The 27,946-nt window shown below is 40.6% G+C and overlaps 2 protein-coding genes across 2 annotated transcripts; both read left to right on the plus strand.

Moving 5' to 3' along the window:
- The first annotated feature begins 628 nt into the window (after positions 1–628).
- LOC149114129 (uncharacterized) lies at positions 629–11,961 on the plus strand. Its single transcript, XM_089286718.1, has 3 exons — positions 629–816; positions 1,435–1,806; positions 10,975–11,961. Exons 1-3 carry the CDS (start codon positions 700–702, stop codon positions 11,332–11,334), a joined length of 849 nt encoding a protein of 282 aa, XP_089142844.1. The 5' UTR covers positions 629–699; the 3' UTR covers positions 11,335–11,961.
- Positions 11,962–24,111: 12,150 nt separating this feature from the next.
- Positions 24,112–27,671, plus strand: LOC110047384 (uncharacterized). The gene is made up of 3 exons (XM_089286721.1): positions 24,112–24,366; positions 25,400–25,759; positions 27,095–27,671. The coding sequence occupies exons 1-3, from the start codon at positions 24,250–24,252 to the stop codon at positions 27,446–27,448; spliced, it is 831 nt and encodes a 276-aa protein (XP_089142847.1). The 5' UTR covers positions 24,112–24,249; the 3' UTR covers positions 27,449–27,671.
- Positions 27,672–27,946: the final 275 nt, after the last annotated feature.

The raw sequence follows: 27,946 nt of genomic DNA on the forward strand, positions 1-27,946 counted from the left end.
CTGACAGCTATGCAGAGGAGAAATTTTAACCATACTGAACAATTCAATCTCACCTGGTTTCTTTGAACTGACATTGTATCCCAGGACATCTTTTTTAAATTAGTTCGTATGACCCCTACTTAATATACTCTCTGTTTGACGTTTTGGCTGGTCTCCAATTCTCTCCGAGTCTTCTTAATCCTGTCTATCATATCAACCAAGCTGGAAATTTAAGAAAATGGTTTAAATGTTCGGCTGAATAGTGATACTCTTTTATCAAACAGAGTTGTTTAGCACAAAAAGCCACTGTATAAAAATTCCTGATTTTCAATATCATTTTACACACCCTCCATTTGAAGTACCCCATTCATGCCCAAATAAAGATCTACTACCCGCTTAAAATAATTGTAAAATGCAACCTCGTTATGTAGAACAAACGGTAAAATCTAAACTTCTCCTCTTTTACTGTAACTCTTGAATTACGGAGTACTCAAAGTCCCTCCGAAAGAAGGAGACAGGAGGTAACTCCGCATGCGTGTTGGCAGCAAATGTTAGCTAAAGACTAAGCCTGCTGGCGTCCTATCTACGCTGACTGGCATTAGGAGAAGCGTCTTAAAGGCTGCGCACATGTCATCACGAAACCAGTTATGAAACGAGTTCATACCACACGGACGTGAAGTTCTACTGTTATAAAATATTGATCGTTTTAAGTGTTCAAGTATGGCACAGTTTGTCTATTTTGCTGCTTTGTTGGTGTTTTGTGGAACAGGGGACTCACTGGAAACCATTACCAGCCCTCAAAAACAAAATACTGGCGATACCAAGGACTTATGTGAGGTAGAAAGTTGAATAACAATTGCCTTTTTTAACGAAAATCAATCAGTTGTATATGAGATGTACAGATATTTTGCATGATTTACAGTGGTCCTCATATGCGGTAGTTCAGTATCTGATTGAAACATAAAAGGCGTATGTCTCTGGTTCCAAATCGAGGTTGATATACTCAAATAAAAATTTAGGTGAAGCGATATAAGAATGTTTACTTCCTAAGTCATAGTAAACTCTCTCAAGGAATGTTAATGGTGGCCATGTTACTCCCAGTAAGAGTCGGCTTCACAAACGAAGAAACATTGTTATGCAAGAATTGGAGGAACATATTTGACCTGATTAAAATATAGATATCAAGAACGTGACTATTGTCTAAAAATTGTCAGGATTTTATCTTGTCAAAGCAGACCCGCAAGGCCACAAGTCCACTAATAGACACGCTGACACTAACAATACTGTAAAAACAAGTAACTGCTATCGCTAAAGCAGTAATTATAAGAGACAAAAATGCAGATCGTTTTTCATGCCACAATATCTATCGACATAAGAAACATCTTGTTCTCGTGTTGTTTAAGTTTAACACTGTGGGTTTCAGTGCAGTGAATGCATTTGTTGCTTTCTTCTTAGAAATCCATATCTACCCACGGATTTCCGGGTATTCCAGGATCCAATGGTATGCCAGGAATGCCTGGCATTCCGGGGCCACAAGGACCGCAGGGAAGAGATGGAGCTAAAGGACAGACTGGTGACAGGGGATCGCAAGGAATGCTGGGACAAAAGGGAGAGAAAGGAAATGAAGGGCCTCGTTGGAAGAGCGGACCGCCAGGAATGATGGGAATAAAAGGAGCACGTGGAACTGTGGGCGATCAAGGAAAAAAAGGCGATAAGGGAGACAACGGAGAAAACGTGACAAGTCCTTCTAGTGCAGTGCCACAAACCAACTGGAAACAATTTGTGTGGAAAAATCTGAATGATGATCGAGATACCGGTAAGATCAAGGTAAGAGTGAAATGTTCGGATTCCCAATGGTTATGGGCAAAATTACTTTTATCACCTAATGTAAGTTAAAATTCAGATTCAGAATTCGACAACGATTTATATGAGAGAGAATCATGCCGTTATTAACCGAAGTGTTTTTTCAGCTGGTCTCATATCATGGTGACGAAACTGATATTACATCTTTAGAGTGCCACTGAAACGAAATTTTCGTACTCTCTTTTATTAGCACAATCTATAGTTTCAAACGTGCTTAAAATAATATTGAACTTTATTTCTGTGAAATCCTACCGGAAAGTGCTTTTTTTAGCTGCCGAAATCGACTTTTTGAAGCAAGACTGTGTCCGGGCTCTGGAACCGAGTTTAAGGACGTTGTGACGTCACGGGTTGTATTCACGCAGGAAGCGCTATAGATTCTCTCTTGTTTTCAGTTGATTTATTCAAGTTTATTCTTCATATTGTCGATAACTACTAGTTTTCTACCTTGTAATTTCTGTCCAGCCTTGACAGGAAATACACATCATAAACGTTGGAGGGCGCCAAAGAGTAGATTAACCAAAATGAATGCTACAGATTAGAACAGCTCAGTATACTTTTCGAGCATCTTGAGTACTCGATTGGAGACTTCGAAGACGAGTGTGGCAACTTTTATATCACGTCCTGAAGCCTAAACACGATATATCGTCTTCAGTTTTCATCCTGGTTCTAAAATTTGGACTGTCACGTATATCTTATGTCTATTGACAAGGTTATTGCATCAAAAGTGGTAAGCGCATCAGCCATCCGCACAATCACGAAGTTATTCACGGTCTACAAGCTTTGAGTTGAGTACTTCTTTGCACACAGAGGGCATCATTTTATGATACTAATTAACAATTAGATTATGAGCTCGAGATTTCTATGAGGTGATAGTTGATTAAGCCCAAGGCCTCATAGAAATCGAGAGCGAATAATCTAATTGTTTTAGTGGAATTCTAACTGAAATTTACTTCAAATAACGGTTTCCAAGTACTTCTCGAAGTGTTATTAAACTTTGCGCCTTTGAAAGATCGCTCGGATTGAATTGTCATTTGAAATTGAAGTTGTGTGCGCGCGCTCATCACTTTTTCAATAATTTCAAGATTTTTAATGTCAAGAAACCGTTAATATCTTTCTTTTAGTCTTCTCCGGAATTAATTTAACCATTTGCATCAAAATATTCCTTCAGAACTTTGTTGAAACGAAAACAACGTCGCCATTTCGTAGACGACCTCCGGCCACTGCACTCTAATTGCTGATAGTATACGAGTAGCTCAGCCAATCAGATTGCAGTATTTGCATTAGTATACTAATAGAATTCTACAAATAAATGATAGTTGTTTTGGTAGACAAAGAGTATCTTTGAAAAATTGTGATCCACAGCAGGGTTTGCTTTATCGCCGCATACGTATCAGTGTAAACAAAGCGGGAATAGACCAATTTCGATATATTAAAATTCAGCCTAACACAATAGACCTCAGCACGAGGCTCTGGGGAATAAACCCCTCAAACTCTGTAGTTATTCCCCAGAGCCTCGTACTTAAGTCTATTGTTTTAGCCTGAATTTTAATATATCGAAATCGGTCTATTTCGTTTCTCTTTCACACGTATCTCCCAATTGCAATATTTCACGGCCGATGGATTACTTTGAGTTCTTCAGCGCATACTTATGTCTATGATCTTCATTTAATAGTATCCAAGTTCAAAACAATTCGTTAAAAGGTCACTAGTTTACACTCCTTTCGAAGGTTTATTAAACAGAATTTGAACTAATTCGCATATATGACCTTTCGCCGCCGACATTGTCACGCTGTCTCTCGTTTCCTGAAAACATACCTGTAGGGTCATAGCAGTTTACCTTTATAGTTTTAAATTCGCTCCCCCCATATAAAAGAAGAGGGTTTCCTAAATTGTTGCTGTTGTGATAACGTAGGATTTGGCAGATACAACTGGACTAAAGGTCACTGTAGCACAATCTTGTCCGCGGTGAAACTCACAAAGCGACCGGTTTCCTCGAAGTGAAGCTATTCGAAAACTCAAGGCGTTGTTGCTGCGATTCGTGCAGCAGCACTCCGGATAATATTTTCAATAGCCGCTTTCTCTTGTTTTCATGTCTTTTTTACTTTATGAGTGTAGATATTGTTTAATTGAGTGCTGGCTATTTGACCAAGTGTCCCGATCATTTTGCGATTTAAGAACTCGCGCTGGTTTGTTTGCCTACATAAAATATTCTGGAAATATCTAATTAAATAGACTGAAAAGCCCTGTTGGTGTCCACATGTTGGGCTTCCTGCGTAATACAGGCGAAGTCGATCGAGGTTGCAGTAGTCTTAGCAAATTCAGCCGCCCCGTTTGATTTTTGCAGGGGCATGTCACGGCCAGTAAACTGGTACCGTTTAAGGCTAAGACATGTGATAAGACATGTGGCGAACATGTGAGTACCGGTATGTGAGCGGGCCATGTGAGGTCGTCTTTCCGCTGGATCTTTCTTTGACTTCTTTTCATTCAGTCGCCGTACGCTTCGCTATTATGTGCTCTCAGCGTTAGATTTTGGTGAATTTAAACGCTTCGACGGTAGCATTTACCGAAATCTGCGGGAATTGTCTTTGTTTATTAACACGACTTGGCCCCCGGGGGGGGGGGGGTACTTTGGGAATTTCTGGGTGGGGATGTGCCGCTTGGACCCTGGAACCCTTAGCCTATACCAGAGCTAGTTCAGCTGAATTTTGCTAACCTGTACTAGAGTAAACTCCCAAGATCCTCGCATCTATCGACACTGTTGAGGCTGATTTGCGTAAATTTAAACTTGCCAATTTAATTTTTTTATATTTTTGAGTGGCAATCCCTGGTTTCCTTACTCTAGATGAAATCTTCAACCAACCAGTCAGTTTTGTGGAAAATGATACCCTATTCTAGACCCAAACGCTCTGATTTATATACCCTATCCTAGAGTAAACTGCTTGAAAACCATACCGTTCACAGCGGCACATGCCTATATAGCCCATATGTGGCAGTGCCCTCCTTCCCCACCCGGGGACTCGGCTTTGGTATGTTAACTGTGGGAACACCTACATTTTTGATTGCACATACTGATTAGTTTCAGTCGCGACAGATAGCTCAGTCTTTATCCGGTCGAAATTTTACTGTTTGGAATCGGTGGAAAAGTACTCTAAAGGCAAGATCCAAAAGTCTGCTTTATTCATCAGGGGAAATGCTCGAATCAGTCGCACGGAGTTTGTTTACGATAAACGAGCACGCGACTGCAAATGCTAGCTTAAATTTGTGCTTCCAGCTTAGAATAATGTACGTAATTTAATATTCTATGAAACTTGTGAGTCTACAGAAAGTGGCGGCGTCACGCAACGTATAAAGAAATCGTGACCTCGTTACTAGCATGGACTTTGACACTATGCATATCTGACTTTAAAACCTCGGTTGCTGCTGAAAAATGTTGATTTTAGCAATAGACAAAGGTTGAAAGTCAGCTGGTGAAATGATTTATTTAAGGTATACATATTAAAGTGAGGGCGTCGAACGCGCTCTCATAATTATTGTTTTATTTTTATCTTAGTTATTTTACTATTACAAGCAGGTCCACATCAGCCTTTTGACTGCCGATTCAATATTGTTCATTCAATCTTGTAATTATAAACCTGCTGTAACAAATAAAGGATTGATTGATTGATAATCTCTGATTCAATCGCTACTAGTTATTAAATTTTATTAGGCCTTCTATTATTTAGTTGGGTGTGGACTGAGTACTAGGTATTATTAGACGGCGCTTAGCGTGTTTTTGTTTGGAAGGAGAAGGAGATTTGATTTCACGGACGCTTGGTAAAGGTTTTGCATTGAACGGAGTTTGAGGAAACTATAGTGTTGGGGTGACTGACATTTGCGTTTGGCCTAATTTTTTTTTTTATTGGTGCTAAACGCATAATTACTTACATTGCTTTACTCTACTTACAACACGACACAATACTTAACCTACTTACAATACACTGTATTATCATTATCATTATCACTATCACTATCACTATCACTATCACTATCACTATCACTATCACTATCACTATCACTATCACTATCACTATCACTATCACTATCACTATCACTATCACTATGACTATGACTATCACTATGACTATGACTATGACTATGACTATGACTATGACTATGACTACCATTATCATTATCATTATCATCATTATTATTATTATTATTATTATTATTATTTCTAACGCTTTTACTGTCTTACAAACATCACTTACAATACATCAAAAAAAAAAAAAAACCTCTTTCCATACTTGGTATTACCTTACTTACTTTCAATACGCAATAAATACTTATTATGGCTTACACATCACGTTACTTAAGGAGTTACAATACAATGTAATTACTTAATTATAGAAAAAAAGATAAAAAAGAAACAACAAACAAACTAAAAAAAAAAAGACCTCGCAAAAAATTACTAAGGGAAAGGCCTTAAATGGTGAGAAAGAATTTCCACTTCTGTTGAAATTCCCTTTCATCATTCAACGTGGCAGCAATATATTTTTCTATCTCGATTTTATCCTGCACAAATGAGATGAAGTCGCTGAAAACGAACATGTATTATTTAGAGCGTTGATATAAAGAAAGTATTCGCCTAGCATTATGAGGTGGTTGAGGGTCAAACGGTGAGTACAGGGACGAGTAATTCCAAATAATACATTTGGCTCGGAGAGAAGTAAACTCGCGTCACTTACGATAGAACACCAACTTTGGAACTTATACCAAAAGGAAGACGCTTGCGGGCAGCTAATAAACAAATGACGTATGTTTTGACTATCATAGGGGCGGAAAGGGCAGGATGGGGAGGCAACCTTGTTCATTTTGTATAATAATATACTGTTCGGGGCTAAAATGTTGTGTATAATTTTGTGCTGAAACATGACAATTTAACTTCTTTTGTGGCTTTGAACGGCAGAAGATAAATTTTATTTAGATTCTCTTTTGCGATGCCGTAAGATAAGAGTTTTTTTCTGAAGTGGGAGGAGGAAGATTTTCTAAGGTTAACAGTTTGTCGTATAACATCTTGCATGTTATAGTACAGATTGGCGGCGGGGGTGTAGTAGAGTCGCCAGAATTAACGTGAAGGAGCTTCTTCCAACTTTGAGGGATCGCAGATAAAAGACTATGATATTGTAAAAAGTTGCAATTTAGCGTATATTTATTGCGCAAGGAAAGGAAAGGCAGGAAGCAATTTTCATGCTCGTCGAAAAGGTCTGAAATTTGCTTTATACCTGTTCGGTGCCAATGAGGCAGATATACCATTTTTTTGGCAATCGTAATGAATTTGTTGTTCCAGATTGTCTGAGACAGTAGAGTCGGTCTTACTGTGAGGTGTCGTAGACACGATTTCTTGCCAATGATGAATAATTTGTTTGTAAAATTCAGGAAGATGGCCATTAAGATCAAGAAAGTTGTAGTCATAATTACATTAAAAGAGCTCAGTGCCCCCGAGAGTAGAGAGAAACGATTTTGGAATATACTTCCACGATGCATCTGAGTCGGAGCACAGCCGTTTTACCCAAGTTAGTTTCAAAGCCTTATCGAAAAGAACAAAATCTTTCATGCCAAGACCGCCATCCGATTTCTTCTTGATGAGGGTTGTCTTTTTATTTTAGCGGGTTTTTGCTTCCAGATAAAACCGAACACTATTTTATTGACCTCTGTTGCAAATTTTTTGGGAGTCTCCATAACACTGGAGATGAATACAAGTTTGGAGAGGGCTAACGTTTTAACAATATTTATTCTACCGTATATAGATCAGTCTCTTCGGGACCAGATACTTGAGGTTTTCTTTAGGGATCCTAATTTTTCAAAGAAATTTTTCTTATGAGACAATTCAATATTGTAAGTGTTTGGCCTAATTAACTTCGGAAACGGTGTTGAAGGTCCCTTTGGGAGAGATATCATGGCATTTGCTACCGTCTTTTTTCTTTTGGTATGAGATAATAAACACATGCAGATGGTAAAGGTACTATTTTTCGTTATCTCACGGAGGTGTTAAAACTATTGCCTGCTAAGCTTCTTCCTTTTAGATACATTCAGGAGCCATAATCGGGGACGGAGACTGTAAGTCTTGGGATCTCCGCGCACCTATGATATCGAACAATTTTGCTACTTTTAGAACAAATTGCGCCATCCCGACGACATATATCCGCACGGATCCACGCACATGTCAGGAGTTTTCGTCTGGATGTTGTCACGTTGCGTGATCAAATGGTGAGAGTTGCGAGATTCTCTAGCGGATTTTTCACGGTGATGGCGTTGAATAAGGCAGGGACTAAGAATCAGGGCGCTTATATGTAGTTTTATGCTCTGAGCTAATGGAAAAGGTAAGTTTTCAAGATCGAAAAAAAGACTTCAATTTCGCGCTGTGAATGAATAATAAGATCTGCTCGCGCTAGATAACGCGCTTTTATTATTATTATTATTATTATTATTATTATTATTGTTATTAACGCGAACGCTTTTGCGTTTGTTCTGGCATGGATAGTCTCTTTACTATCCATGGTTCTGGCTTACGAATATAGCAAGAAAACTCTCTCCTATTGTATCGAGTTAATTTGTGAGTTTCTCAAACAATGCTTAATCATAACCAAAACCTGTTTTTGATGGTTTCTTATTGTTTCTGCCTGTTTGACGAGTTTGCAAAAGTTTTTGAAAGGAAAGTCTGACGCGTACAAGTAGTCATTTGCATAGTGCAGCGCGTGCACTTTCAAGTCCAAGCACAGGCAGCCCAAGCTCTCTCTATGAACCACACAAGCAACACAATATGACATCGAATTTTAAGGGTTTGTATCGGATTTTCTACATGATATCCGTGAAGGTAGTTAAAAGTGAAAATTCTCAACATAAATCACTTAACTTATTCCATACGTGTGCTGTTTGTTCCTGGTGTGGTTATTTTACCAATTTAACTTGATTTAACCGACTTTTTTGAATTCCGGTTTTCCCTTCATAAAGAGAGGACAAGGCGAAACACTTCAGTCGGGACAGCCTGCCGAACGAAGTCAAAAATCCTAGGCTAAAATGTACCCACGGCCACAAATCCACCGTAGAATTCAAGGGCAAAGGTTGATCTTCCATTTCAATTCTCTAGCCACACAGTTGCAGCCCTGCGAGCGACGCCAGGCGGCTCTTCGTGTCCCCAAGTGAAACGATAAAATGATGGAAGAGCTCCGTGTCCTTTTGATCCGCGACACAACGACCGTTGAAACCCGCTTGGTAACCCCGTCATGTTGCTCAAAACTTGCTCCAAAAAAAGTCAAAAGTTGCCTTTTGTAACGAAAGTTGAGCAAAACTTGCTACAAAAAGCAAAAACTTTTTTTTTGTCTCTCTCTTCTTTTATTTGGTCTGATGCAAAAATATTCAATCTTTACACAAAAGTAAAATTTCTGAGCATTTTTGTGCAATTTTGCGTTGTAACCAGCGACGCTGAATAAGTTTGTTCACAATACGTATGAGTAAATACTACGCATCAATATCAATATGACAATATTAATCTTATAAGGGTTCTATTATGAGCCAGTAAAATTGTCGTTGCTGTTCACAGTCAAGACCTCTAACCATTATCATTTTCGCTGGAGTACTCAGTCTTGCCCCTGCTTATGCGGCTATCCTCAAAGGATCTGAATGACCTTTGTAACCTGATACACTCGAATCAGTGGAGCGTGAATCTGCGTCCGCCATTTTGGATTTTCTTTATAAAACCGCTGACCTAACAGCCCGGCTGCATACATCTTTCGCCCATGACCTGCCCCAGAGGGGAGGAACTGCTCTTTTTTCAGAGGAAATTCACAAATTGTCTACTGAAACATTGTAAAACTGGAAGCATGGTCAATTATAGCCCTAAAAGCTGCTCCGATAACTAGAAAACTAGAAATTGCTCGGAATGCAAAAGTTGCTCGAAACAAAAAAAGTTGACAAAAAGTTGCCGAGCAACTTCTGGCAAGCCCTAAGAAAATTCCATACAAACCCTTATAATTTGATGCCATATTGTGTTGCTTGTGTGATTCATAAAGAGAGCTTGGGCGACCTGTGTATCTACAGACGTAAACTTAGTGGGTCTTGATGAAACATCAAGCGTCTTTTGCAATTCAGGCGAAACTCAAACTTGCAATTTTGTTTTACTTTTCGGTCGCGATAGACTGGCAAAAAACTCACCCAGATTGACTCACTCCCCTAGATTTAAGGGTAGCTCCTTACACCACTTTAGCCTGCGAGCAAGCTCACCTTTGAGTCACACGTGAGCGATGAGGAGTGAAGCAATCCGGCAGGGTAGAGCCTGGTGAAGAGGCGTCAAGAAAGTGAGCCTGCCTGTATCGACATATTTTGCCTTCACTACACAACCGAACACACTCAAAGGTTGAGTCATGGGCGGGTTGGTCAGCCAGGCCCAAGACTTTCCTTGCTATGTCGGCTTTTCCTTCTGTGATTTTTTTTTAACCCAAAATAGGCGGGGGCGGGGGGGGGGGGGGAAAGAGGGGGCTGTCCCCTAGATCCGCTAGATCCGCCCCTGAATTTCCAAACATTCTAGACACAATGTATGGCAAACGTTAAGCGGGCAACGAAACAACACGAAGGGGTTTGCCCGTTTATCAACATCATCAAAGACCAGTCTGCCAAAGCAAAATCACTTGGAATCAAGTGAGTGTCCTTTCTGGACATAAACTTTGACGGTTTGTTTTCGGCAAAACTTTGTCAACGACGGATATTAGGCCTGCATGTTGTTATGAAAAAGATTTACAATTTTCCCGAGAAATCTGAGCTACCAAAGTTCATACTTTCGGTGAAAATTAGTTGGCTTATTCTTTTCTGCGGTTTCCGGGGTGAAAATGAAAAATTTGCAGAGATCATAGCAGGCTCACTTTCTCGTCTAGCGGCTTCGCCGCTCGCGCTTGTGTTCGAACATGAGCCTGCTCGCAGGCTAACATACCAGCAGCCTAACATACCAGCAGGCTAACACCAAGCTTGACACTTTCTCCCACGGAGCCAACAACTGATGATCGGTGTTCAGTTAATCCCAGTTAACGATACAAATCAAGCCAAAATGTGATGAAATTTATTTATATGAGTTCTGACTTATTTTACTTTCGTTTGTTCCAGGACTGCTCGTTTAATAAGTTGCAGTCTGATACTGCGGTCAAAGTCTCATTCCAGGGAATTATGAGAGTCTCTGGTTCTTCTAGTAAGTGTAACCGGTGGTTCTTCAAGTTTAATGGTAACGAATGCAGTGGACCAATGACAATCGAAGCTGTTGTGTCCAACAATTGGCCATCTGGGAGTCCCAGTTTGCTTCATCATCGATCATTTGAGGGATACTGTGAAAACATCCCACAGGGCACGGTTAGAGTGGAATTGTGGATAGGATCTTGTCCTAGTGGCAGTACTTTGGGTGACGCTTACACTGGATGGTCATCAATGTCCCGAATAATGATTGAGGAAGTGTCTAGGTCCCAGTCCTAACTGATCAGTTCTTATTATCGAGATTGTCGCTGCTCAAGGTCATTCCGCTGAAATAGAACCTGCACTGAGATTTTTGTGAAACTTTGCCTATCGATTGTTTATATTATTGGAACTTAAATTTTGTAATAAAAATGAGGGGTCCACATGTTTTAGGAGCAAAAGCACCTTGTTTATACCCATATAAATCCTTATAATAGCACCATGATTGTAGCTACGATTGATTGCTAAATTCACGTTTCCGACGATTGCTTTTGGTTCTACACTGAGAATTGGTCCATATTTATTTTACACAGAGAAATTTATTACTCAATTCAAAACAACAGAAAAAAATGATAGTTAACGATACTCGTTTGCGAAAAAATGACGATTTACCTCTATGGCGAGGTCCAGGGTTGTGCCTAAATCCTACCGCTCAGAAGGACAACCGAGGAGTACTAAGAGCGAGTTTCCGAGTCGAGCAGTTTTCGGAAATTGTCGGCTATTCCAATATGGCGGACTATACCAATCACATAAATATGCGAATTGCCAGTGGTAAAACTATGTTGATCAACAAGACAAGTACGTTCTTATTCACCTGACAAGTTAAGAATAATGTGTAGAGAGTAAAGCAGTGAGTTGTTCGGCAAATGCGGTATATTTCTTTAGATCTCTTCCCGTCTAGTTCGTAAACCGTAAATTTGTACGCCGGCTAACACATTACACTGTAGACGTCTTTGACTTGTAATAGGCACAAACGTTTTTAAATACGTCGTTCCTTCAGGACGAATTTTTCTACTGATTCGGCGGATCCCCGAATTCAAACTTCCTTTGCCTTGTACCTCTGGTCGGTAGGATCTTGGAAATAGCGGCTCGCTATCAGATTTTAAGACTTGTATAAAGACATATCTTTTTAACAAATTTTATAACTAGACTTTTGGTTAGTTAGTTAATTAGTAGATTAGATAGTTTAGCTTGTTAGTTAGTCAGTCACTTAGTTAAGTTAGTCAGTTTTTATTTAAAGGTTTTAATGATTCCTAGTTTTACTTTCATTTTTACAGCTTAGCTATTTTATTTGTTAGTAATTTTTTATCACTGATGTAAATTTTTAATGTAAATTTTATTTTTAATAACATTTTTTACTGTAAAGCGCCATGAGCCATGGATATGGCGCTATACAAATCTATTATTATTATTATTATTACTTGCTTTTGATTCAAAATACCTGGTTGAAATAATAGGAGTTTGTCCCCTGCTGAGATGCTCTAGAAACTAAACATAGATAATACCAATGAATTTAAAATGTATCACTAACACAAGTGATCAGTTCAGGTAAAGATGAACACTTTGATTTGAATTAATTGAAGCCAAGCTGATTATTTAAAGAGACATGGTAATTGATAGAATATGGTATTTGCACAGCTTACCATACAGACAAAGACACCACAATCATAATCATTCTTTTGCTTAGGTGTATCCTATGTATAGGGATTCAATTAAAATGTGTAAAAAAATGTTCAGTCAAAAGAGCCCGAGCTTGTGTGGACTAAGTGCAGACAAAGAGCCTGGCACATTTATATTACCGTAAATCTAACTAACTGGCATATATCTAACTGACGCCATCGCTGCCATGTTGGATGACCATTAACAAAAGAATTAGCTTAGTTTATTGTTCTTATCATCCAACATGACCGCCAGAGTCTTTGTCACTTGAATTTTCTGCCTATTTTGTGCCAATTTCATCACGTGCAATTTACATTGTCTGAGACTAGTTACTGGGGGTGGGAGATCATTAACTCTGTTACCTACACCATAAGGACCCCTATAAGCTTCCTAATGCAACTGTAGCTCTATTTGTTCCATTTATATTATTGTTTTGTGTGCTGACTAAAAAATTTAAGTGCGTTCAATTAAGCTGTTGTTTAACAATTTTTTTTGGGGGGGGGGGGTGGGTGGGGAGGGGGGGCGAAAGGGGGTCAGAACCTCCCAGTTCTCCTGCTTCCCGTACCTTTATCTCAACTCCCGCCCTCCTCTGTTTCGCCCTGTCCCCTGTAAATAAGGACACTCAAAACACATACTTATCATTTAGCTGCGCAATCCTTTGGCGTTTCTTTTCCTTTGTTTTCAGCCTTGCTCCTCTAGCTCTTCACGTCTTTTGATAGTTTAAATGACAACATTTTATGACCTATGATATAACCACTGTAAAAGGGTTTCCAATTTTACCAGAAGTTGGCCTCAGTTTTTCAGTCCAAGGGCAGATTTAATTTTTCCTTCAGTCCAGAAATCTCAAGATAAGCTAAATGTAAGTCAAAAAACATTTGGGTTCTTGTTTTTGAAAGTATTGTAATGCTTAATAAATGATTCCTTCCTTTGTAGAACTCCCACTTCCCACCCTTTCCTCTCCTGCCTCCTGCCCCCTATTCTGCTGGGGCTCCCGCCCCCCGGCCTCCCCCCCAATTTTACTCATGGGTGCATAAATATGCAAACTCAGCAAACTATTCAATCTAATTAATTTTTAGGGTAACTGGGGTTACACTTATTAACTATTTACACTTATTTACACCTGTTATTTAAAAAGCCTCATTTTAGAAGTGACTTTGCGGGATACAGGCTTAATAAACATGAGGGAAATAGACTAGAAATTTTGCAATGAGAGTGGCTTTCTGAGTATGTCAGGTCAGGGTCCTTTAGGTAATACGTTTTGATTAAATAAAGGATTTCTTTAAACCTATTTTGTTTAAAGGTGAACACCATTCACAAAAAAAAAGGACAATAGAAGGCCATTTTCGTTACTTTAATTTGTGTTTATTCCAGAAACAGATAGTCTTACAATGCTAAGGAACAGTATCCAACTCTTTAAGTTTAACAATCCTCCTGAAGAGATTCCTCTTTCCTTACACAGAGTATGTAAGTCACAAAATAATATATTAGATATTGATGTGTACAACTTGAGCCCACTGGACATGTAAGAAATGTGTCCTAGTACTTCCTGGCACTCTGTTTCACTTGGAGTGAATGCAAAATAAGTTTTATTAAGGCATTGAAATCAAGTGTCTGATAACCTTCATATAAATGGGAATCCTCAATATTCTAGCCTGCTTTATGACTTAAGCAATAAGAGCAATTATCAAACTATTATACAAATAAAACTGTGCATCGACTTGAGTCCAACTACCTTATACACAAGCTGTCCCTCTGGCTGGTAGTATTTTCAAGATCCTGCCAGCCAGAGGGACAAGATCACAGAAAACTGAAAAGATTCAACTGTAGAGTGATTCTAGTCTAGTATAAAACTTAAGAGCAATGTATCAAACTATTGTACAAATAAAACTGTGCATGAACTTACGTCCAATTATCTTGCACACAAGCTGTCCCTCTGGCTGGTAGTATTTTCAAGATGCTACCGGCCAGAGGGACAAGATCACGGAAATCTGAAATGTTACTGTAGAGTGATAATCTAGTGTAGTGTAAGGCTAAAGAGCAATGTATCAAACTATTCTACAAATAAAAATGTGCATGGACTAAAGTCCAATTACCTTATACACAAGCTGTCCCTCTGGACGGTAGTATTTCCAAGATCCTACCGACCAGAGGTACAAGGCAAAGGAAGTTTGAATTCGGGGATCCGCCGAATCAGTAGAAAAATTCGTCCTGAAGGAACGACGTATTTAAAAACGTTTGTGCCTATTACAAGTCAAAGACGTCTACAGTGTAATGTGTTAGCCGGCGTACAAATTTACGGTTTACGAACTAGACGGGAAGAGATCTAAAGAAATATACCGCATTTGCCGAACAACTCACTGCTTTACTCTCTACACATTATTCTTAACTTGTCAGGTGAATAAGAACGTACTTGTCTTGTTGATCAACATAGTTTTACCACTGGCAATTCGCATATTTATGTGATTGGTATAGTCCGCCATATTGGAATAGCCGACAATTTCCGAAAACTGCTCGACTCGGAAACTCGCTCTTAGTACTCCTCGGTTGTCCTTCTGAGCGGTAGGATTTAGGCACAACCGAGGTCCAGCTGTAAAGAAAAAGCCGCCATTTTTTAATGAGCGCGCGCTAGTCACGCGTGAAATTCTGCGCAATAGGGATGCGCAATGCAATACTGGTAAGGTAAGGTAAAGTCTGCATACGAGCCAGGTGGCCCATCAGGCCGGAGCTTATCCCGGTTTCTGTAGCATGAAGCGACTAGGAGTATTTCTACTCCCCCCTGGATGGGATGCTAGTCCATCGCAGGGTTACCCCCAGCATTAAGTTCGCCGGTACCCATTTATACACCTGGATGGAGAGAGGCACTGTGAGAGTAAAGTGTCTTGCCCAAGAACACAACGCAATTTCCCCGGCCAGGGTTCGAACCCGGAACGCTCGATCCGGAGACGAGCGCACTAACCATGAGGCCACCGCGCCTCCCACATAGCAGTAGGGATGCGCAATGCAATACTGGGGAATGACCTTAAGCTCATGCTTATTAAAAGTTATTGTAGTTAGAACTGAAACGTTTGTGTGTTTTTAGTGAAACTGTTTTAGCCATATGAATAGGTAAAAATAAGGCCATAAATGTGATTAGTGTAGCATAAAAATTTTCTAAATTAGAAAATCAACAAAAATTCACGAAATGCATGTAATCTACTTTTCACGTGCACTTGACTTATTAATGATTGGAAACTAATTTTATTACATAGTACTTGCATGTAATACCATTAAAATAAATTCTAAGTTGAGGAAGTAAAATGCTTGTTCCAAAAGCTCGGTATGATGGCTACTCTACAGATTGTAGTGGCATTGCACTGATGACTAAACAGTGTTTTTTCTCAATATTCCATGTTACCGTATAATTACTCAAAAACAAATTTCCATATGTCAAGTTAAGTTAAGCAAGAGATGCAAAAATATTTGAAGGATAATCAACACGATAACCTTCATTTGGCGTGAAAATATGCTGGGATATCTGTCCTTGGACATTATCCATACCTGAATGCTGTCAGTTTTCCTCGAGCTACGCTCTCGGAAAACTGTTCCCTTCTCGGAACAGATAATGTCCGCGGACAAATATCCGAGCATGTTTCCTCGCAAAATGGAGGCTACTGTTTATTTAGAGCGGTTTTCAATTGAATGTCGTTAAACCAAAACCAAAGTAATCAAGTCAGCCAATTAAAAAGGACACAGACAGTACATTGATTCAATCAAAACTCGAAGTTGTTATAACATATAGCTGACGCAAAGCGCGGGAAAACCTGTGCGAGTAAGTCATGTTTGGTTTTGGTTTTACTTCTGATTGGATGAAAAAGTGGCGCAAGTTTTCTAAGTCAATTATGTAGCATAGTAGTGCAAAACCAGTTACTTTACGACACTTAAATAAAAACCGCTCTGTGAAAGCTTTATATAATTTAATTGTAGCTTCTTCCACGGATGCATTCAGTTATTTGGCTTGTAGCGCGAAAATACGTTGGAGCGACGAAAGGAGAGAGAGGCTAGGGATCGCCCCGCACCGCGCTTCTCCCCTATCCTGTCGGTTGCGCCCAGATAACTAAACGCCTGAAAGAGGCTAATTTAATTGTGACTTTCCCATTGATTTCTATTCGCAGTTTACTAAACACAACTGACTTATTTTATGGGGACTCATTACAGTTTTTTCAGTTTCATTTTGTATGTTGCCATTTTAAAAATCAATTTCGAGTTGTAGCATTAACGAGGTAAATTTTAAAAGAAAAGAAAAATTACAAGTTTACAAGGTGGTACTCGATGGCTTTAAGGAGACGGTCGTGTAAACGAGGGTTTTAGATATAAAATTAACTGAGCTTTTGTTAGGGGCCAAGGTGGTGTTTGTGTCAACGGGCCGTAGTGATCAAAAGGGGATATTAAATTGTATCGGCATCTCTTTTGTCATTCTATATACGTACTTTTCCTGCCATTACTTCACAGTCGCAGAGTTTAGAGATACAGTTTTTAAAATGAAATAACGGTGAATTTAATCATCCAGTAATGTCTCTTAACTTCCCATCGGAGCTTCGAAGAAACGAGAACCCATGGCCGTGGCTGATAGCGTACGATAGCTTAACCAATCAAGAGAACACATGGCCGTGGCTGACAGCGTATAATAGCTCAGCCAATCAAGAGAACACATGGCCGTGGTTGATAGCGTATGATAGCTCAGCCAATCAAGAGAACACATGGCCGTGACTGATAGCGTACGATAGCTCAGCCAATCAGGAGAACACAAGGCTGTGGCTGATGGCGTACGATAGCTCAACCAATCAAGAGAACACATGGCCGTGACTGATAGCGTACGATAGCTCAGCCAATCAAGAGAACACTTGGCCGTAGCTGATAGCGTATGATAGCTCAGCCAATCAAGAGAACACTTGGCCGTAGCTGATAGCGTATGATAGCTCAGCCAATCAAGAGAACACATGGCCGTGACTGATAGCGTACGATAGCTCAGCCAATCAAGAGAACACATGGCCGTGGCTGATAGCGTACGATAGCTCAGCCAATCAAGAGAACACATGGCCGTGACTGATAGCGTATGATAGCTCAGCCAATCAAGAGAACACATGGCCGTGACTGATAGCGTACGATAGCTCAGCCAATCAAGAGAACACATGGCCGTGACTGATAGCGTACGATAGCTCAGCCAATCAAGAGAACACATGGCCGTGGCTGATAGCGTATGATAGCTCAGCCAATCAAGAGAACACATGGCCGTGACTGATAGCGTATGATAGCTCAGCCAATCAAGAGAACACTTGGCCGTAGCTGATAGCGTATGATAGCTCAGCCAATCAAGAGAACACATGGCCGTGACTGATAGCGTACGATAGCTCAGCCAATCAAGAGAACACATGGCCGTGGCTGATAGCGTACGATAGCTCAGCCAATCAAGAGAACACATGGCCGTGGCTGATAGCGTATGATAGCTCAGCCAATCAAGAGAACACATGGCCGTGACTGATAGCGTACGATAGCTCAGCCAATCAAGAGAACACATGGCCGTGACTGATAGCGTACGATAGCTCAGCCAATCAAGAGAACACATGGCCGTGGCTGATAGCGTATGATAGCTCAGCCAATCAAGAGAACACATGGCCGTGACTGACAGCGTACGATAGCTCAGCCAATCAAGAGAACACTTGGCCGTAGCTGATAGCGTACGATAGCTCAGCCAATCAAGAGAACACATGGCCGTGGCTGATAGCGTACGATAGCTCAGCCAATCAAGAGAACACATGGCCGTGACTGATAGCGTATGATAGCTCAGCCAATCAAGAGAACACTTGGCCGTAGCTGATAGCGTATAATAGCTCAGCCAATCAAGAGAACACTTGGCCGTAGCTGATAGCGTATGATAGCTCAGCCAATCAAGAGAACACTTGGCCGTAGCTGATAGCGTATGATAGCTCAGCCAATCAAGAGAACACATGGCCGTGACTGATAGCGTACGATAGCTCAGCCAATCAAGAGAACACATGGCCGTGACTGATAGCGTATGATAGCTCAGCCAATCAAGAGAACACATGGCCGTGACTGATAGCGTACGATAGCTCAGCCAATCAAGAGAACACATGGCCGTGACTGATAGCGTACGATAGCTCAGCCAATCAAGAGAACACATGGCCGTGGCTGATAGCGTATGATAGCTCAGCCAATCAAGAGAACACATGGCCGTGACTGATAGCGTACGATAGCTCAGCCAATCAAGAGAACACATGGCCGTGGTTGATAGCGTATGATAGCTCAGCCAATCAAGAGAACACATGGCCGTGACTGATAGCGTACGATAGCTCAACCAATCAGGAGAACACAAGGCTGTGGCTGATGGCGTACGATAGCTCAACCAATCAAGAGAACACATGGCCGTGGCTGATAGCGTACGATAGCTTAGCCAATCAAGAGAACACTTGGCCGTAGCTGATAGCGTATGATAGCTCAGCCAATCAAGAGAACACATGGCCGTGACTGATAGCGTATGATAGCTCAGCCAATCAAGAGAACACATGGCCGTGACTGATAGCGTACGATAGCTCAACCAATCAGGAGAACACAAGGCTGTGGTTGATGGCGTACGATAGCTCAACCAATCAAGAGAACACAGGGCCGTGGCTGATAGCGTACGATAGCTTAGCCAATCAAGAGAACACTTGGCCGTAGCTGATAGCGTATGATAGCTCAGCCAATCAAGAGAACACATGGCCGTGACTGATAGCGTATGATAGCTCAGCCAATCAAGAGAACACATGGCCGTGACTGATAGCGTACGATAGCTCAGCCAATCAAGAGAACACATGGCCGTGACTGATAGCGTACGATAGCTCAGCCAATCAAGAGAACACATGGCCGTGACTGATAGCGTACGATAGCTCAGCCAATCAAGAGAACACATGGCCGTGACTGATAGCGTACGATAGCTCAGCCAATCAAGAGAACACATGGCCGTGGCTGATAGCGTACGATAGCTCAGCCAATCAAGAGAACACATGGCCGTGACTGATAGCGTACGATAGCTCAGCCAATCAAGAGAACACATGGCCGTGACTGATAGCGTACGATAGCTCAGCCAATCAAGAGAACACATGGCCGTGGTTGATAGCGTACGATAGCTCAGCCAATCAAGAGAACACATGGCCGTGGCTGATAGCGTATGATAGCTCAGCCAATCAAGAGAACACATGGCCGTGACTGATAGCGTACGATAGCTCAGCCAATCAAGAGAACACATGGCCGTGACTGATAGCGTACGATAGCTCAGCCAATCAAGAGAACACATGGCCGTGGCTGATAGCGTACGATAGCTCAGCCAATCAAGAGAACACATGGCCGTGACTGATAGCGTACGATAGCTCAGCCAATCAAGAGAACACATGGCCGTGGCTGATAGCGTACGATAGCTCAGCCAATCAAGAGAACACATGGCCGTGGCTGATAGCGTACGATAGCTCAGCCAATCAAGAGAACACATGGCCGTGACTGATAGCGTACGATAGCTCAGCCAATCAAGAGAACACATGGCCGTGACTGATAGCGTACGATAGCTCAGCCAATCAAGAGAACACATGGCCGTGGCTGATAGCGTACGATAGCTCAGCCAATCAAGAGAACACATGGCCGTGGCTGATAGCGTATGATAGCTCAGCCAATCAAGAGAACACATGGCCGTGGCTGATAGCGTACGATAGCTCAGCCAATCAAGAGAACACATGGCCGTGGTTGATAGCGTATGATAGCTCAGCCAATCAAGAGAACACATGGCCGTGGCTGATAGCGTACGATAGCTCAACCAATCAGGAGAACATAAGGTTGTGGCTGATGGTGTACGATAGCTCAACCAATCAAGAGAACACATGGCCGTGGCTGATAGCGTACGATAGCTTAGCCAATCAAGAGAACACTTGGCCGTAGCTGATAGCGTACGATAGCTCAGCCAATCAAGAGAACACATGGCCGTGACTGATAGCGTATGATAGCTCAGCCAATCAAGAGAACACATGGCCGTGACTGATAGCGTACGATAGCTCAGCCAATCAAGAGAACACATGGCCGTGGTTGATAGCGTACGATAGCTCAGCCAATCAAGAGAACACATGGCCGTGGCTGATAACGTACGATAGCTCAGCTAATCAAGGGAACACAAGGCCGTGGATGATAGCGTATACGAGTAGAAATCTTTTAATCAAATTTATCACAAGATGGTAATTTTATTGCATAGAATGTCTAGGAAAAAACTTTCGAGTAAATTGAATTACTATCAGAGGGTCAAATGCTTTAAAGTTACATCAGAACTGGCCTCACTTGGTAACATTACCAAACAGCTTGTCGTTTGCATTGCTCTAAGAATTTAAAATTCCATTTGTCTTTATATTATTTTTTTTGGAATTTAATTTTTAATTGGGTTAATTTATAATTAGCCGTGGTGACACCACATGATTTTTATAGCATGCGTCGAAATTTGTGTAATGACGAGGGATTAAAGCACAAATATCTTTCCGCCATTCTTGTTTATTAATCTTCCGAGAGACTTACTCAGGTATGCATCATAAACTTTTCAATTATCATCGTTACCGTAAGGTAAGGTAAGGTAAAACTTTATTTATGCAGGGTGGCCCATTCAGCACAGTGGCTGGTATCCAGAGGGGCCCTGCTAAATACAATTTCTAAAAATATAAAATGTCTAATAGTTTAAAATAGTTAATCAGAATGACGAAGAGTCCTTTTTGTTCCTTACGGCCTCGTTTACTTAAGAAGACGAATAATGTGTCTAAAACGCATAATTCGTCGAACATTAAGTGCGTCTAGATAAATACGAGACGCATTAAGTTTGTGCGTTTTTTTCAAAAATAAAGTTCATGTGAGAGCTGAGGTTGTTGTTCGCTTAATTACAGATTGAGTAGATTTTCAATTCAGTTGAGTTGGTTTGTTTTATTTTTCTCGTATTTGACAAGGAGAGTTATTCTTCTGAGAAGTATAAGTGTCTTTTTCTTGGGTTTTCCAGACTTATGACATTGTTGAGTTCACCTGACGTTTAATGCGTCCTAATGCGTCGCATTATTCGTCTAAAACCGTCTAAAACGCTTTATTCCCGGTCTCCTTAGGTAAATACGGCCAACATGCCTACCATTTTTTAAAAATGGTCAATTTAATCGCATGTATCACGTGTATCACGTGGGAGACAACAGCGGCAAATCGATCCACTGAGCTGGCGACCGTCCATTTCCACCGGGACTGCCATGTTTCAAGCGGAATGGAGACGCAAAGCCGTAGAGAAACGAGAAGAACAAAAACGTCGCCTTGCAGCCCCTCGTCCACCGCCCACCTTCCCTTGCCCTCACTGCCCTCGCAAATTCTATGCAAGGATTGGCCTGCTAGGCCATCAAAGAAGAAGAGACAATACTGTTAGGCGAAACTGATGCTAAGACACGAGCCAACGTCGAAGACGACGACCACGACTACGTATTTCTTGAAAATCGTATAGCCTTCGCAACAGTGGTTTCCTTTTCGAGAGCACAAGCAACTTGTGAACGAATAGGGCACGAGGCAAACAAGAAAAAAAATTGGGGGGAGTGAGGTCTCGGGTTTAAATCTTCCTCCCTGTCGCTAGATGGACTTGTGTTCGGTGGTCCTGAAGTCAGCTTCTCCACGTCTTGTAATTAGCCAACTGTTATGTTCAGCCTCCAGCCAGATAGGATGTTAAACAAGTTTCAGTTCTATTTACAATATTTGTTTCTTCAGGTATAGTATTCAATTAGCACAGCAGTGCTAAATACCATGGAACTGAGACAAAGTGATTCTATTCTTATCATGTGTTTCTTGAAAATCGTATAGCCTTCGTAACAGTGGTTTCCTTTTCGAGAGCACAAGCAGCTTGCGAACGATTGGGACACGAGGCGGAGAGAAAAAGTTATGAGGAATGAGTTAAGGGACAAAAGCACTCTATTCTACCTCATCTTGTACTTTTTGTTCCGTTCTTTCACTCCTTCTTGTTGGCAGGGTCTCTCAGTCTCAGATTCCACGCGCCTCTTTCGTTCCAAGAGAGCAAGCGATTGCCTCGCTGACTTAACCTAACACAAAGTTATAAACATTAAACCCTTACACAGGGAAGTCCTTTACTTGAGTTAAACAGGACGTGCCGTTGGATAGCATGTTCGTGTTTTAGTAAATTCTGGAATGTGTGTGTTCAACGAAAACTGTCACCTTTAACCCTCTCGTTCCAGTTTAATCTCAACGTATGTGTCTTGGTATTTTTCCAATTTGTTTTTTTCTCAGACATAACAGCCCCAAAATAGAACATCTGGCAATGCTTTCACTCTACGCCAGCGGTGCATTTACCAAACTGCTTAAGGTGTGTTCATTATACTTATGAACAATGAATCCCTTCTTTACATTTCAATGCTGGAATATATATCTGATACATGTTAAGAAACAAACATTAACATTAGGGTTGAAAACATCCATAATCAATTAAGTCTTTACGGTAATATCAAAGCGTTTCGCTGCTAGTTATCTTTTAACAAAGTTCTTATCTCTACCGAAAACACCGAAAAGCTAATTAGTGCATTTCTCGGTTCTGTACTTTATCTTTGAAATTCAGTTCAAAACACAAAACGTGGTAATCCTGTTTGAGAACTATTGTGAGAGATCATTGATTTCTGACAGAAGAGAAATTTTAACCATAGTGAACAATTAAGTCTTACCTAGTTTCTTTGAACTGACATTGTATCCCACAGCATCTTTTTAAGATTAGTTCTTATGACCTTTACTTAATATACTCTCTCTTTGACGCTTTGGATGTTCTGCAATTCTCTCCAAGTCTTCTTGCTGACGCTGTCACAGAAAATAGTAAAAGTGATCATATCAACCAGGTTAGAAATTTAAGTAATTGGTTTAAAATGTTCTGCTGAATAGTACTACTCCTTCATTAAACACAGTTGGTTAACGCATAAAAATTCATGATTCTCAATATCATTTTTACACACCTTCCATTTGAAATAAGTACTCCATTCATGGCCAAATAAAAATAATTGTAAAATGCAACCTCGTTATGTAGAACAAACGATAAAATCTAAACTTCTCTTCTTTTACTTAACTCTCTAATTGCGGAGTAGTCAAAGTCCCTCTGAAAGAAGGAGACAGGAGGTAACTCCGCATGCGTGTTAACAGCTAATGTTAGCGCAAGACTAAGCCTGCTGGTGGTTATGGTATTAGAGGCCTCTTTATGTCCTACCATGACTTAAAATCTTCTTACCGGGTTATAACCTCTGTTTTGAGAAATTGCGTCTTATCTACACTGACTGGCATTAACTTACATTCCATGACATTAGAAGACGCGTCTTAAAGGCTGAGCACATACCATCACGGAACCAGTTACGAAACGAGTTCATACCCCACAGACGTAAAGTTCTACTGTTATAAAGTGTTGATATTTTTATCGCTTGAAGCATGGCACAGTTTATGTATTTTGCTGCTTTGTTGGTGGTTTGTGGAACAGGGGACTCACTGGAAACCACTACCAGTCCTCAACAACAAAATACTGGCGATACTAAGGACTTATGCGAGGTACAAAGTTGAATATCAATTGCCTCTTGTAAGGAAAATCAATCTGTTGAATATGAGATGTAAAGATATTTTGCATGATTTCGAGTATCTCTGATTTGAGGCAGCTCGGTTTCTGATTGAAACATAAAAGGCGTATGTCTCCGGTTCCAAATCGAGGCTGATTACCGAAATAAGAAGTTAGACAAAGCGATATAAGAATGTTTGTTTCCTTAGTTATAGTAAATTCTCTGAAGGAATGTTGATGATCCCCGTTTTGCTCTCAGTAAGAGTCGGCTTCACAAACAAACAAACATTGTTATGCAAGAATTAGAGGAACATATTTGACCTGATTAAGAGAGGTGCAGGGTGACACTCAAGATGACTGATGTAGATATCAAGAATGTGACCGTTGTCTCTAAATTGAGCGGACTTGTACGTGTCAAAGCAAATCTACAAGGTCACAATTCAAATGACAGACACGCTGACACTGAAATAACAAGTGAATGGTACCGCTGAAGCAGTAAGAGACAAAACTGCAGATTGGGTTTCATGCTGAAATTTATATGGACATATATCAGAAACTTAAGAGTCCTCACGGGCCCGATGAGGATGAGTGAGTGAGTGGGTGATATAAGAAACAATTTGCTCTCGTGTTGTTTAAGTTAAGAATTGTGCATGTTTTGCTTTCTTCTTAGAAATAACTCATATAAATTTCTTCAAAGATATATCTGTGTCGCTCCCAGTAAGAGTCTGCTTCACAAACGAACAAACATCACTGTTATGTAAGAATTAGAGGAACGTATTTGACCGATTAAGAAATAGGTATCAAGTGACTATTGTCTCAAAATTGACAGGAGTTTTTCTCGTCAAAGCAGACCCACAAGGCCAAAAGTCTAATAACAGACACGAATGATATCGCGAAAGCAGTAAGAAACAAAAATGCAGATTGTTTTTCATGCCACGATATCTATCAACATAAAAAACATTTTGTTCTCGTGTTGTTTAAGTTTCATACTGTGTTTCTTAGTCCAATGAGTGCATTTTGTCTTCTTAGAAATACATATCTACCCATGGATTTCCGGGTATTCCAGGAGCCAACGGAATGCCTGGCATTCCAGGGCCGCAAGGACCGCAGGGAAGAGATGGAGTAAAAGGACAGACTGGCGACAAGGGATCACAAGGAATGCTGGGACAAAACGGGGAGAAAGGAAATGAAGGGCCTCGTGGAAAAAGTGGACCGCCAGGAATAATGGGAATGGAAGGGGCGCGTGGAATGGTGGGAGATCAAGGAATAAAAGGCGATAAGGGAGAGAAAGGAGAACGCGTGACAAGTCCTTCTAGTGCAGTGCCACAAACCAACTGGAAACAATGTGTGTGGAAGGCTGATGATGATCGAGATAACGGTAAGATCAAGGTAAGAGAGAAATGTTCTGATTGGATTTGGTGTTTTGAGCAAAATTACTTTTATCGCCTAATGAAAGATAAAGGTCAGATTCAGAATTCCACTAGAAATTATTTGAATGGGAATCAAAATTATATTATCCCAAGCCTGAGTGTTTCGTAACGGATTGACGAAAGTGATATCAAATCTGTTAGATAATAAGAAATGAAGCTGTGATTTGCGTACTCGAGTACGGAGCATGTATTCTCATTTAGTTTTTTATTATTGCTTAGCAAGACCTAAGAAACTTGTAGCTCCACCTTACAGGCCATTGGCTCCTTAGATCTAACATCTGGTTAAAGGGCATTGGGCCGAATCCCTTTGATGACTTAGAACTGAAGTATTTTTTCTCTGTAAATTCAGAGGGTCAAGGCTCTACATTATTCATATCGTCGGCGGCTTCTGTTATTTAGAGACTTCAATGGGATGGCGGTCGAATTAACGGGCATTACTTGTAGATGGTGTTTGCCTTGTTTTTGGTTTAGAGAGGAGAGGGACGAGAATTGATTGCATTCATTTGACACTTGGTAAGGACTCTGCGTTGATCTGAGTTTGAGGAAACTATAGCTATAGAGTGACAGAAATTTATTTTTTACCTTGACTTAGAAAGACGAATTTAAAATGAAGCTCCCTACTATTTCTCTACTTTGTATAAAACTTCACACTTTTGGAAAATCGCACGGACTGAATTTCGAGTATCTTAAAGACCAGAAACCGTGAGTATCGTTCTTATATAGAGTCCGGGTGACACGATAAAATGCTTAAACTAAACTCGGGGAAACGTATTGAATATCTCGGTTGGGGAGATTTCATGGTATTTATTTCGCGTAAGTATTAAAGACTTTTTTATAGGCGCTATTTTACCGTGTTGCGACGATGGTGCCTGCACATGTCCAGCTGACGTCTGCTTAGTTTTGTCCTTCTCCTCCCCCCATGATTTATGCTTGAACATAGAAAATGATAACTGCAAAATAGTTTGAAAGAATTGTTACAATGGGTATTGTTCACCTGTGAATCAGTGTAATAAATGAAACCAGAAATATGTGTTCCTGACAGTGAGCCGTGGGTAAACCAGGAGCATGATCGCTCTCTTCTAATCTAAACCTTGTATAAAATATAACGATAATGAATAAAGTAACGTTGGCCCTGCTGTTAAGCTAACGAAATGCACTGCAGGGATAACTGACACTTTCACCCACGATACCAACAACTGATGATCTGTATTCATGATACAAATTATGTCATTGCACATGTGATATATTTGATTCAGTTATAAATATTAACCTGTTTTACTTTTCTTTGTTCCAGGACTGCTCGTTCAACAAGCTGCGGTCTGATACAGCGATCAAAGTCTCATTCCAGGGAAATATGAGAGTCGTTGGTTCTCAAAAGTGTAACCGGTGGTTCTTCAAGTTTAATGGTAATGAATGCAGCGTACCAATGACAATCGAAGCTGTTGTGTACAACTATTGGCCATCTGGGAATCCCAATCTGCTTCATCATCGATCATTTGAGGGATACTGTGAAAACATCCCACAGGGCACGGTTAGAGTGGAACTATGGGTAGGACAGTGTCCTGGCTATACTTTGGGTGACGCTAACACTGGATGGAAATCAGTGTCCCGGATAATGATTGAGGAAGTGTCTAGGTCCCAGTCTTAATCAGTTCTCGTTGAGAAGATTATTTCAGTCAAACTGTTTTAGCGATAGTATTACCTAAAAGTAAGGTCACAATTGACCGATAGAAACAAAGTTCGTTCTTGCTCAACCACCGATGCATTTGGCCTAAAGGAATTCGACTATTTCCAGTTGTTTTTCTTGCATAAACAGTGGGATAACAGACAGCCTGGTGAATATTCTTCAATAAATCCAACTTTATTTTAAATCTTTGACGTTTGTGGGATCAATGGATTCCAGTAGTTGATTGCGTCTGATGCCTCGTAGCATTAGACGAGCATTTGTTCATGTTTCAATCTCGTGGCTGGGGCGCAGCTATTTGCCTTTTCGCGGGACAACCACGGGGCTGCTAAGTTAGAGCGCTGCTAAGTAATACCTTTAAAGGGCCCTCTAGTCAGGCACAACTCTATTTTTGTTCACATACTAGAGTTTGACTATTATAGTTTATTCGGAGCATGTCGAAACGACGGAAATTACTAAAGA

This window comes from Orbicella faveolata, unplaced genomic scaffold, assembly GCF_042242905.1.
Source record: "Orbicella faveolata isolate gen_17 unplaced genomic scaffold, um_ofav_v1 contig_14, whole genome shotgun sequence".
NCBI classification, from domain to species: Eukaryota; Metazoa; Cnidaria; class Anthozoa; order Scleractinia; family Merulinidae; genus Orbicella; species Orbicella faveolata.

What these genes read in the sequence shown, in the direction of transcription:
- LOC149114129 (XM_089286718.1), top strand. Translation starts at nt 700, where the DNA reads ATGGCACAGTTTGTCTATTTTGCTGCTTTGTTGGTGTTTTGTGGAACA. An exon ending in ATACCAAGGACTTATGTGAG is followed by an intron (nt 817 to 1,434) that starts GTAGAAAGTTGA and finishes CTTTCTTCTTAG; the next exon opens with AAATCCATATCTACCCACGG. An exon ending in GAGATACCGGTAAGATCAAG is followed by an intron (nt 1,807 to 10,974) that starts GTAAGAGTGAAA and finishes CGTTTGTTCCAG; the next exon opens with GACTGCTCGTTTAATAAGTT.
- LOC110047384 (XM_089286721.1), top strand. Translation starts at nt 24,250, where the DNA reads ATGGCACAGTTTATGTATTTTGCTGCTTTGTTGGTGGTTTGTGGAACA. An exon ending in ATACTAAGGACTTATGCGAG is followed by an intron (nt 24,367 to 25,399) that starts GTACAAAGTTGA and finishes TTGTCTTCTTAG; the next exon opens with AAATACATATCTACCCATGG. An exon ending in GAGATAACGGTAAGATCAAG is followed by an intron (nt 25,760 to 27,094) that starts GTAAGAGAGAAA and finishes TCTTTGTTCCAG; the next exon opens with GACTGCTCGTTCAACAAGCT.